The 13445-nt window shown below is 37.1% G+C and overlaps 1 protein-coding gene across 1 annotated transcript in view; it reads left to right on the plus strand.

The window, feature by feature from the left end:
* HCRTR2 (hypocretin receptor 2) overlaps nt 1–3627 on the plus strand; it is a gene marked incomplete at its 5' end in the record, with an annotated part of 92185 nt that extends 88558 nt beyond the window's left edge. The window contains 2 exons of the mRNA XM_081094979.1: nt 798–919; nt 2965–3627. Coding sequence (XP_080951105.1) covers nt 798–919; nt 2965–3194 — 352 coding nt within the window. The 3' untranslated portion in view covers nt 3195–3627. The remainder of the gene's footprint in view (nt 1–797; nt 920–2964) is intronic.
* Between the last annotated feature and the right edge of the window lie 9818 nt (nt 3628–13445).

Consider the following 13445-nt stretch of genomic DNA (forward strand, 5'->3'; position numbering starts at 1 on the left):
ATCAGCTGCAAAGATTTCTCATTCTCTTTGGCCCTTTTATTGATTGCTTTGTGGCTTTTTCAATGGCAGAAAAGTGGAAAATGCACTTTTGTTTAGTAACATTATTTACTGCAGGCACAGTGTTAAATGTAAAAGATTTCAGCCGCCTGGGTCCTTGAGACATATACTGGCTCACAAATAAATGAGCAACTTGACTCTCCATATCTTTCCACATTTTCCTTCTTATTTTTTCTTGCCCACAGCAATCCTATACACATTTATTGTGATCTTTTGCCAAATGACGTTTTCAGCCCCTAAGAACTTTGTGAATATGCTGTGAAACTGGATGAATTTTCTCCTTGCTTTTTTCTTTCTTGCTTGCTTTCTTTTTTTTTTTTTTGTACTTTTATTTTAGTCCATCTAAATTCAATGAAAATTAGATTTACTGCTCTCTGGAATGCTCATTTGGATTTCCTGCATCTCAGCGCTTGTACTTTCCTTAAGCTACTTCCAAATACCTACACGTCCACAATATTTCTCTTATTCTTCCAACTTAAATACCTTCCTTTTCAAGGAAAGGAAATTGCTTTCTAAGGAGAAAGTCCATGTTTAATTTAAAATATTTTCAATTTTTGAGCATTCTGCTCTCTTCCACATAATAAATAAATAAATAAATAAATAAGCTCAAAAATCATTGTTCTCTTTACCACACACATTTTCTTCAAATGTGTATCTGTTTGCTCTTGCATAATGTAATTATTGAAAAGATACTCACCAGAATCACACTAGATTTCCTGTTGTCCTTTCTTTGCTTACAGAGTATTTGGGATGTTTACCCACGCAGAAGACAGAGAGACTGTGTATGCCTGGTTTACATTTTCACACTGGCTTGTATATGCCAATAGTGCTGTGAACCCAATTATTTATAATTTTCTCAGTGGTAAGTTTTCAACTGTTTCTTCTATATAAGCCATAGTTCTAACCAAGGGTGAGGGACCAATGACCGGAGGTTGTGAACACTCTTGAACTAGATGAAGAGCTTAGGTGCTATACAGTGAGAATGTTTTTTTACTGATGTGATTTGTCTTGAGGTTTTCTCCTTATGAGCAGGAACACATTACCTAGATGAACAGAAAAAAATTATCTAAGGGATCCCCCCCTCCATAAAATTAGGAGAAATGTTGAAATAGGAAGAAAGTGAAAATCGTGAGAACTGAACACCACAGAATATTGCTTGTCCTACATTAAACGTTAATTTCTAAAAATGTAAAATAAGTTTATCTGAAAATAGAATAGCCATGTTACATTATCTCCTTGCCCAACATTTGTAGCCTAATTGAGACTGAATTGGAACCCTTCCACTTTTAGGAACTTTTCTATTCACATTAATCTTGTGTGTAACATCTCTTGGGGTTTTCTCAAGATTCCTCACTGACCACAAAAAATGATATTCCTCCCAAATAACACCTAAGCTAAGTGGTGTACACACACACACACACACACACACACACACAAATATCTGTAACTTATTTAACCTGTTTATGAATCCATAGAATGATTAAAATTATTTAGCTAATTATTGTTTTATTTAGAAACATTTTGTCTGACTGACTTTTAGAACTGTGTTCTAATTAGCTACGTCTTTACATTGTCTTATTCTATAACTGGTTGGCTATTTCTTTTTCATTTCTACTTCCAAGTATCTGATAATTATATATGGAGCGATAAGCAATTTACTTTATTGCACACTTAATAAAGTATTTGCATTTTGTAACTTCATATTTGGCCTTCTGGGTTATAAAAATTTTAAAAAAGCAGTCAATAAGATTCTTTAAAAATAACTTTTTATTCAAACATTGCACATACCCTATATATGTATTATCTGTTTTAGTTCAGCTTTCAGAAAATCAGGTGGTATGTGTGGGAGGCTTGTTTTGTGTCCAGGTGCCCCTTTTCATTTGCCTTCCCTGCCACACCCAATCCCAGTTTCCAAAACAAAAACTACATTCGGTCTGAGACAGCCAGATAAGACTGCTCCGTGCTGTCCGAAGGGAGAAGGGGAGAGTGGAACTGTGCCTTAGAAAGCAGTGAGGAAGCAGTTGGCAAGGGGTTAGGGATGCCTAAAGCGCTGAGCCTTGCACTAAGCAGGTAAAACCTATTAGGAGGTTGTAAGGGGAAATGTTTGAAACAGAAGCCACAGAACAAGTCAAAATGCCATTATGTGGTTAAGGGTGAGCTGATAATCACTGGGGACTTATGTTCCTGCTGTTGTATTATCCCTTAACCTTCATCTTCACATTTAATCACTCAATAACCCAATTTGGTAATTGAGGCTCAGAAAAAATAAAGTATAATTCCCAACACTGCCATTTACCCTGAAAAAGGTTATTGTTTCACTTTCCTACCTCTCCAATTCTGTGTCAGTAATTTAAAGACAAGGAATAACTTCTAAAGTTGACATGTGTGTGTTTTTAAGTGTTGTCTGCCTCTGCAGATTATAAAACTTTAGACTTTATAGATCTTTTGAGATATTTTTCTAGATATTTTGTTCAATTGATTGTTTCAGTAGAACAGTTTCTTCTGAGTAAAAGGGGTAAGTCTGTGTAGTTTCGGCTGTGTGCAGCATAAGTTTTATCATTTTTGAAATTATTAAGTATTTCTGGACATTCTTCTACTGATGATCACTTTTATTATAGTTAACTACTTAAAAATAACACACACTCACAAATATACAAGGAATGAGACAGACCCCAAATACAAGCATGAAAAGCAGTCTCATTATTTTATGAAAATACCTCATTGTTTCAAGAGTCTACCAAGCTTCCCATAACGCAATTTCCTTTTCCTATTTTCCCCATCTTTGCAAAATGTGGCACCTCATTGTTAGTTTGGCTCAAGGGAGCCACTCAGTTGTACCCTACTCAAGATTTGTTAAGACATATTTACACACAATTCTTTTTCCTTTCATTCTCCCCCGTTTGCCAGGAAAATTTCGAGAGGAATTTAAAGCTGCATTTTCATGCTGTTGCCTGGGCGTTCACCATCGCCAGGAGGATCGGCTCGCCAGGGGGCGGACCAGCACAGAGAGCAGAAAGTCTCTGACCACCCAGATCAGCAACTTTGATAACATATCAAAACTCTCAGAGCAAGTAGTGCTCACCAGCATAAGCACACTCCCAGCAGCCAATGGGGCCGGGCTGCTTCAAAACTGGTAGAATATTGATTTACATTACAAGGATGCCTGAGTAAAATGATTCCTTTTTTTTTGAAATCTCTGTTCACGGAAATTTTATGATCTGACCCATCTAAAGCTAAAATTACTTTGTGGAGCCATGTTTTTGCAAAAGAAAAACCTATTGCTCTTTGGAAATAAAGGCCAGTTTAAACCAAGTTCTCAACGATTGATTTAAATATGTTAGACGTTGAACTTTCAACTGAATTAATTTCAGGCTATTTCACTTTTAGTTTCCTGTATTATGCTTTGTGTGAATTAAATGTTTAAGTATTTCCAATCCGTATTATTTCAATTTCACATTCAAACTGGTTGCTAAAAATGACCCAAAGTTCTCCTGTAATTTCCTTTCGGCAACTAAAAGAAGTAGCAATGACTAACTGAATTAAAGACATGGTAGTTGACTTCATTGTTTCAAAAAAAAAAAAATCACAAGGGACTGTCATTCTGATGTGACATCTGAGAGAATATTTATTTACAGAATAGCATATTATATTAGACAACTCAAAAGCTACCTTCCAAAACTACATAAAAGTAATAGTATTAAACTTTATGTTTCATGAATTCTATCACTCAGTAACAATTTTCTCAGGTTTGTAACTTTACCATTGCTAACATTTCTCATCTCAACGTAATGGCCAGTAAGACACAGTGTAAGAATAAAGATTTTGGAGTAACGATGAATACATAGTAATTTCCATCTCTAAGACTTCAGCATTGAAGGGTAAGGTAAAGCCACATCATTGTACTGTTCTAACCAGTGAAAATGATGTAGTCGGCCTTGGTGGGTTCCATAAGGAATGCAATTTGCAAAGAAAAGCTGTGGACCACTACATCCCAGCTGGCTTCCCTATCGCACAGGTTAATACCATGAAGAATTGATGGTAAACATTTGCCTTTGTTTAAATCCCGTAAACATTGATCAAACACCTACCAGAAAGCACCAGCTGCGCTGTGTGCTAGGGAATGAGGTGGGGGTGGGTATAAATGTGCCTTTAAAAGCGCTCAGGTCTCCTGAGGGAGCAGGCTGGTCCAGTCCGCAGGGCAGCGAAGCGTCCTGGAGGACAGGTCCCCACACCAACAGAGCAGCGACACCCAGGACGCTGTTCCTACCAAGGTTGGCACTGTGTTTGTTTCTATTTAATTACAGCGACATTGTTGATGTCAGTGAATGCCTCTAGGCCTGCGGCTGAAAGCCCGGTGATTAGACTAAAGGAGGGGCTTGCCCTTAACCCACACACAGGTGGATAGGAGCGCAGTATGTTTTGTACAAATGTGAGCTCTGGGGTTCAAAGCACTGAATAGTTCAAATTTGTTTTTCTGCAGAATGTTTCTGATTCAAAATCCACTTCAAAATTAAATGGAAAGTAAAAAACCTTTTCGTAAAAACTTGCTCTTCTCATATAAGAGCGGGTGTTCTTATTTGTTGAAACAAAAATATGGACAATAATATTTAAGATTTCCATACAAGATAGAAATTATCCTCTCCTTTTCTTGCTTTTACCCAACCCATCACTTTTCGAAAGAAGTAATACAACCAAATTATACTCGAGTCGTTTTCAAATTTTAGAATCTGGGACTACCTTGGGCTTTTTACTACTTAAAGCAAAACTACTCTCACGTGAGGTTTATTGAAATTATATTACTAGTTAGCAAAACATTATCAATAAAATCAAAGTATTGTAACTCTTCTTTCTCCCCCTTTGTACATTTGAGAACCTTTTTCTTATTTATGCTGCATGAAAGGAGGAGTTGTAATTTTCAGATTGTGAAAGAAGTTAGCACTTTAAATAGTTTGAAGATAACTTCAGATACTATTGATAACATGCCTTAATAGCTACGTAAAATCTCAGAGTAAGAGCTAAATCTTTAGACCCTAATATATCTAGTTTTTTGTTGTTTATCATTTAAGAATGAGAGAAATGAGAGAGAGAGAGAGAGAGAGAGAGAGAGAGAGAGAGAGAGAGAGAGAGAGAGAGATATCATAGTTCTGTGGATGTGTGCCAAGGACAGACTCAGAAGTCAGAATTCCTTTGCTCTAAATCAGTGATTCTCCATGTGTGGTTCCTGAAATATCAGCGTCAGCATCACCTGAGATTTTATTAGACATGCAAATTTCCACCCTATCCTAGATCTGCTGAATCATAAACTTTTGAGGGTGGTATCAGAAATCTGTGTGTTAACAAGCCCTACAGGTGATTCTGAAGCATCCTAAAATCTGAGAACCAAATCACTGCTCCAAATAATACTACCTGGCACCTATTTGTCATCCCATGTGATATAAAGTGTTTTACTGCACAGCTATCTACAGTAGGGACCACTGTCAGCCTGCTGGAGGTCTGAAAGAAGAGGCTGAGTACCAGTGTTGAATGTCACCCAATGTCATCTCAGTTCAAGAGATTACGGTTTATGAAACAATTGTCCCTGAGCTACAAGTGCAGTGTGAAAGAAGACTGATTTTATAGCCCATGTGTGCTTTATGGCTACCTGGATGGCGAGTTTCTAATAAAAACACTTCCCATTTCCAACTTTTTTACACTAAGTTATTAAGGCTACATTTTAGAAGTAGTTTCTAAGAATATATATTACCTGGGAAGAAAAGCAATCAAACATCAATTTTTATGAGAAACTGAGGGAGTAGAATAATAGACTGTGCACATTGCTCTCAATACATTCATATACAAATCCTTCTAAGAGGTCTGGATTTAAATCCTCTTATCTTAGTGGTTACCTTAATGGAGCAAATTAAAGAAATAGGTGTTCCCCAAACCTGCCAATTTATGGAACAAAGGGTCAACTCCTTACCTCATTATGTGCTAATAACACAAATGAGAAGATGTCTTATAAAAAGAATGTGTTGTGACTGTTTTATGCTATACATAAAATATGTATCTTTTTTATATTTCAAAGGTTTAATGTAAAATGTCATTAATGTTACTGAAATTTGTTATCAATAGGATGAGACAATTTTATCTAGTATGAATCCATTTGATTTTTATTGTTTCTGAATTCCTGCAAACCCATGAAAAGTTTAATAGGTGAATTTATTCTTGGCAAAATAGGACTTGGGGCATTTCTTGGATATTAAATAACTGTTAGAAATCATTGATGGGTTAATTGCAAATGTGTTACGCACAATTATATTGAATTTCATTCTCAGTGTACATTGTTTTAATAAAGATACAGGTAAATATGCCTATAAACATAATTTGGATATACATAAACCTGAAATATCAGAATGACAAAATCCGAAGATACTTACTGGTCACAATTCATGAGGAGGGCTATTGTTATTTTAATACTAGTGTAATAATAGAATGTTTCACTTGATATAAAGCATAACAGTAATCACTTGCATTTCAAAAAATCTGAATAGTCATTACAATTTAGAAAGCTTTTCAATTCTAGTTAATTTTATAACAGATGACTTTTCTACTTCCTATAAGTTTCAAGTCAAAAGAAGAGTACATTCAATTAGGTCATGCACAAAATTAGTTTTCGAATGGCATGAAGCAAAATAATAGATTTTTTTAAAAGACCGTATGTAAACAAAGGAAATACTAGTAATATACTAGAAAGTCTCCTCTATTACTTTATGTACCACAGAAAACAAACTGCCATGGCATGAAAAACACTGTCATCTCCCAAAATTCAAAGGGATTGTTTTCTAGAGACTATTGCAATTAAAGAGGGGGCAAAAAGCCACGTATTTCTATTATCTTACATTTTCTTTACAAGCTTTGGAGTTAGAGTGTCTTTAAGTTTTCCATGAAATGTATTTCTCTAGTTGTTGTATCCCATGTGTGTAACGTCACTTGTTTAATAATTATCTTATACACTTAAAGTTCTTTATGCCTGATTTCCTGTGTCTTCATGAAGAATTTTTTTTATTAAATCCAATGTGATAGCACACCAACTACTGTGAAGGATGCTTGTTATGTAATTTTTAAGTAAAAACCATATTGAGAATTCAATAATCACATTCACACTGTCCTCTGTATTGTATGAAAAATCTTGTGGTTGATTTGATAAGTTGGATATTCACTCATAACTAGTGTCAAATCTTTGCAGTTAAGGATTAAATTAAGCCCTCTGGTACAGTACTTAATAACCAAATATTTTTCTCAATAAGGTTATATAACCAGGGATAATCATGATATAAAAGGTTTTTAATGCTGTTTTAAGAGCAGGAACTGTAATAAAGATGGTTAAGATTAATATAGAATTACTTCATAAAAATTATGTAAATCCACATATGTATATAGATCATTAAATTTTGGACCTTTTATCTGAGTCAAGAGACTTAGAGAAAATGATGACCTTGTGATTTTTAATTTATTATTAGAATAGTAAGTATAGCATTTACATAATTAAGTAATTTATTTTTCTTGGTCATTATATAAAAAACTTTTAGCATTATTTTAAGTTTAATGATAAATTTTAAAAGAAGAAAATGTGTATTTTCTTCTTTTTATTTACCTAAATGCTTCTGAGACATGACAGACGCAACTACCAAGGAATTTGATTTAAATTCATGTTTATTCCGCAGTATTTATTTTAACTGGTATCAAAAATAGAACTAAAATATCTGGGCAAGGTAAACACTTGACTCCTTCTAAGGAATATTATTTGAGGGTGGGGTGGTTTCTAAAGACAAAGTGAAGCTCTCAGTAAAATCCCAAGAAGGACTAGCTATCTCAGTGGTGAGGATATTGTTTTGTTAACATGTTTTTATTGATCTTTAGAGAGAGAGGAAGTGAGAGGGATAGAGAGACAGAAACACCCAAACATCCATGAGAGATAAACATCATCTATAGGCTGCCTCCTGCACGCCTCCTACTGGGGATCAAGCTGGCAACCCAGTCATGTGCCCTGACTGGGAATGGAACTGGTGACCTCTTGGTTCATAGGTCGATGTTCAACCACTGAGCAACACCAGCTGGTTGAGGATATTTGATTTGAAGAATCCATTAGCACAGATTCAGCGGTTCTCAACCTGTGGGTCTCGACCCCTTTGGCGGTTGAACGACCCTTTCACAGGGGTCGCCTAAGACCATCCTGCATATCAGATATTTACATTACGAGTCATAACAGTACCAACATTACAGTTATGAAGTAGCAACGAAAATAATTTCATGGTTGGGTCACAACATGAGGAACTGTATTTAAAGGGCCAGAAGGTTGAGAACCACTGGTTAGATAGTTGCCTCTGGTCCTCCTAGTCAGCCCTGAAGAGACAGCCATCTTAACTGTCATCTAGACCAGTGGCCATGAATGGGAAGGAGGGTATTGAAGAAAACTTTCTTGAAGCCCCTCTCTGGCCTTGGCCTGGTTGGCACTGTTTCTCCCCCTCCAGCTGCAGTTGTTACCCCTATTCCTACCCCTAGGCTAAGCATGGTCTAACCTCCCTCCACAGCCCGCCTTGCCCTACAGTTCCTGGACCTCCCTTGACCCAATCCCAGACAATAGGCATGAGTCATTCATTGCCTCAGGTTGTTGTTAATCTCCTGTGGTAAACTGACAGCAAGTGGCTAATTTGAGAACAAATGAAGCGGAGTTCAAGGAAAAAAACTTTACATTTTAAAATTCAAAAGTTTACAATTGTACATCCAAACACAAGCAGTTTATTTTCTTCCCAGAATATCTGTGTTTATCAGTGGCCTCTGGAGCTGTCAGCTCCCTTTCCGAGCTCCAGCTAAGTTGGTTGCCTCCACTTGGAAGGGATCTGAATTTTGGGTTTCTTAGGCCAAGGTCACAGCAGGTCACTAGGGACATATTCCTAAAGAAGCACTGGTTGTGCTGCTTTTGGAAACAAACATCTATCCCATCCAGAGTCCCAGCCTCTAGGCAATAACAGAAAGATAATACTCAATTTGTAAAATACACAAACTGTTGCTATTATGCAATTTCTAATTAATTTCACAACATTTGAGTTAATATAATTCCCAAAGGGAGACTGGTGCAAACATGATGCTTGTGGGACTGGGAAATGTTTCCGTAACATTGCATGGCAACATGAAGCTTAATTTATTGCAGATGTATTAACAAGTGTGTCTCCAGAGGAAGTGATGCTCCTTTCCATAGGTGCACAGATATAAAAGCTCTTTCAGTGATTCTCAACCTTCCTAATGCCGCGACCCTTTAATACAGTTCCTCATGTTGTGGTGACCCCCAACCATAAAATTATTTTCATTGCTACTTCATAACTGTAATTTTGCTACTGTTATAAATCGTAATGTAAATATCTGATATGCAGGATGTATTTTCATTGTTCGCGACCCACAGGTTGAGAACCGCTACTTAGATATTCCAGGTAATGAAGTAGAGAACTTATTTATAAAGGTGTGTCTAGATCATGCAGAAAAACCCATTAAAGAATGGGAAACATGATCATTTTAAAGTATTACCAAGTCATATACATGTGTATGCATTTGTGTGTATAACTGAGTTATAGGTAACTGAGTGATGGCTGTAGGTAGGTAGATAGATAGATGATAGATAGATAGATAGATAGATAGATAGATAGATAGATAGATAGATAGATAGATAAATAGATATCACTCAGTTACTTAGTCTGAGAATATCCCACAATATAAATTAAGTTAATATCCCAACCTTTTAAAGATTTCCCTTCCTCATCTACTTTACTCCCCTCTTAAATTATGTATTTTAGTTTGGTGGCTAGTTTTCCTCAATGTTTACAAATATCTAGGTTCCATATTTCTGCTATTTTGGACAGCCTTTTCTCTAAGACAATTTTCTCCCTTCCTTTATATTTATTTATTTATTTATTTATTTATTTATTTATTTATTTAGCAATCCTATGGTTATAACAATCTGGAACAAATGAAAAGGAGAAATCTATAAACTCTATGTCCTCCAAAATTTCATGTAAGTGGTCAATAAGAGTCTAAGCTGCCTGATGCCACAGACCTTCTGTGTGTTGTTTGCTGCTGTATCACTGGTTTCTAGAATGGTACCTGGCAGATGGAAGTCACTTGATACATATTTCTTGAATTAATGAATTAATAATCATTCTTTTGTTACTTTTTTTCCAAATTTTTCCCATGTTCCCTCTGTAACTTCCTGTCCACTGAGAGAAAAACATCCTATATTCTGAGAGTCTATAACACTCATACATTTTTCTTTACCAAAATTAAGCTGTACGTTGAGAACACTAATTCCCATTCTCCAACAACATCAAACTGGGATATTGCATGAGTGTTCTCCTTTTCGTCACTCCTAAACCCAGATGACTACTCTTCCCTTCCTAAGGGAAAGTTGGCCTCTTCATGGGGCTTTACCATTGCTGACCTCTCTCTGTTGCTGGCATTGCCAGCCTCTTGATCTCTCTTCCTTTCACTCACACACACCAGCGCCTGGCTTGAAGGCGGACTCTCCAGCCTGAATTATGCACCTGGAATCCAGCCTTACATTCCCTTGGTCTGAATGTGAAAGACTTCGACTCACTGTTCTTCATGAAACCACTCTCATAAGGCAGTTTTACATAAAGCAGCTCATAGGCCGCACCCTATACCTTATCTCTTATGACAACAGATCCTCTTCTGACATGCAAACTCTCAGTCTATTGTGAGCCAACAGTCACTTCCCCATCCCTTAATATCATGCTTATGTTCCCATCCCCGATAGAATCACTGTTAACCATTTTATTTTATTCCAGTTCACTAGTCCCATCCTGGGCTTGCCTTCTTCCCCAGTCAGAGAAAAATAAGACCATCGGGTAGTATTACGCTCATTCCCATACATTATTTACTTTAAAAAAATTATTTTCGCCCTGATGAAGAGATCATGGCAGTTCTTATACAACCAAGAGCCTGCTGTCCTATAGTGTTGGAGATCAATGCTTTGAGCAAGCCGTGAAGGTCTTCCTGAGTTAGATGCGAGGCCAGCCACTCTCCTTTTATATGGGATTGCACTCCAGAGACTCATCTCTAGGTGGAAAGTCTGCTGTGGCTTTAATTACAGCCTTTCCTTTACTATATCGCCGCTATTGTCAGCCCTTCTTATTCTTTCTCCTACGTCAGAAGCTGGTTTGAAAATAATTTCATTTCTCTTTAAAACCAGATACATTTGCCTAATTTGATTTTGCAAATCTGCTACAGCTCTTCTTATTGTCTAATCTTGGCTTTTAACTGTGTGTGTTTGGGAGCAGAAGAAAGTCATCTCATTTTTTTCTTGACTAGCTATTAATAATTTTCTTTTCTTTGTTTTTTAAATAATTTTCTGATGTATTCATCTTTTTAAAATAGTAAAGCACCCATTTCAAATCCATCTGCAGCTGGGGCTCATTTACTTTGTACACCCTGTGGCCTTAATTCCTTCTGTTGAGAGCTGTTGTAATAGACCTTCCTGTCCTCTGCCATCATGAAAAGATGGCAGAGCTCCGTTCATTTGATTATGAAGCTAATACTAGTGCATTTTCCCTACTCTAAAAGGAGGAGTCTCCATGTGCTCTGACAAACATTTTGGCTTTTAATAATTGACTTAATTAAAATATTAGAAAATTGTATATTTCTCTTCACAAAGTATGTATCCCTCCTTATATCTATAGTCTACCAATTCTAAACGCCCACTTTCCAAACATGAAAACCTAGTCTATGGGCCTTAAGGATATATTATTATAAAGAAGCATTTATAAACCATGTTTTGTTCATTTGTTTTGTTTCATCAATAGAATCTGAATAGTTAACTTTATTTATTTTTTTAAATATATTTTATTGATTTTTTACAGAGAGGAAGGGAGAGGGATAGAGAGTTAGAAACATCAATGAGAGAGAAACATCAATCAGCTGCTTCTGGCACACTCTCTACTGGGGATGTGCCCGCAACTAAGGTACATGCCCTTGACCGGAATCGAACCTGGGACCCTTGAGTCTGTAGGCTGATGCTCTATCCACTGAGCCAAGCCAGTTAGGGCTGAATAGTTAACTTTAAATGATTCTCCATGGTTTTTACACTCCTGTTGTTAAAAGGGGTCTTCTTTTTATCTTCTTGACCCTAAATTGTGCTCTTATAATGGTTTATTTTGCACATAACTAGAATGGAGTATGATTATGGAGTTCAGAAGATTGAGAAAGACAAAAATATTTCCCTTATTCCATTAGCCAAAATTCATGGTTCAAAAGTAGATAACACACTACATATTTGTGGTGGGAGATTCTTTCATGCTTATTACTCATCAACAAGTTGCGTGCAGGTGAAAGCCAATCCTGAATGCAACTTGTTCAGGAAACCAAAACCATCCCCCTATCGCCTTTTCAAAGAGTGCAGGTTAGCCCTGAGAGAGAGGCTCATACTGGTTCTGAAGCACAGTATTTTCTCAAGAGGCAGGAGCTGTTGAGATGTCCCCCTGACAAGATTTACAAGGTTTTCTAATAGGATTACACATTAAGATATTTGAAAAATTTGGTTTAATTTTTAAATATTTGTTTAAATATTTGTTTATGTTTAAATATTTGTACAAAGGAATACTACGCAGATACATGATCCCTCTCTCTGTTACATAATACAGAATGATAGTCAATATTTTATATATATGTGACAAAAATCACATTGCTGATAGAAGAATTCCAAATAGACCACTAAAACAGCTTTCTAATTATTACCATAAAAGAGCCTTAAATAAAATATTTGAAATAAACATTATTTTGTATACTGTATATATGCCCCAATAACACCACCAACCAAGAATTGTACAATTTGATGCTCTTGACATAAAATTCTAGTGTAAATCATGGTCACCCAAATAAGACACCTTATCCAATTATGTTTGTACTAGGGGCCTGGTGCACGAAATTCATGCAGGGGGGCGGGTGTCCCTCAGCCCAGCCTGACCCCTCTCACAGTGCGGGAGCCCTCATGTGGTGTCCTCTGTGGGAGGCGACCGGGCTGATGAGGGGAAGGAGCCACCCCCATCACCCCGCTGCTGCTGCCACTGCCGGCCACCACAGCCACCAAGGTGTTTTCATGAACACAGATTCCAGTCCCTTCACTACAAAAAAATGTCTGTGTCGCTCCAGGCCTGCTCAAACTGCGCTCGGGCAGGACCCCCCTGTCTGTGTCCCAGCCCACCAACTCCTGCCTGCACGTGCCTCTGTCAGGAGGGTCTCCACCTCCAAGGCAGCGTGATGTTAGCGCTGGGCAGACCTGTGTGCGCCTCCACTGGGGGCGGAAGTCCCTGCCCCCGTCCCTACCCACCAGCCCCTGTGCACGT

This window comes from Myotis nattereri (genome assembly GCF_964212035.1).
Source record: "Myotis nattereri genome assembly, chromosome: 6".
Taxonomy (NCBI): domain Eukaryota; kingdom Metazoa; phylum Chordata; class Mammalia; order Chiroptera; family Vespertilionidae; genus Myotis; species Myotis nattereri.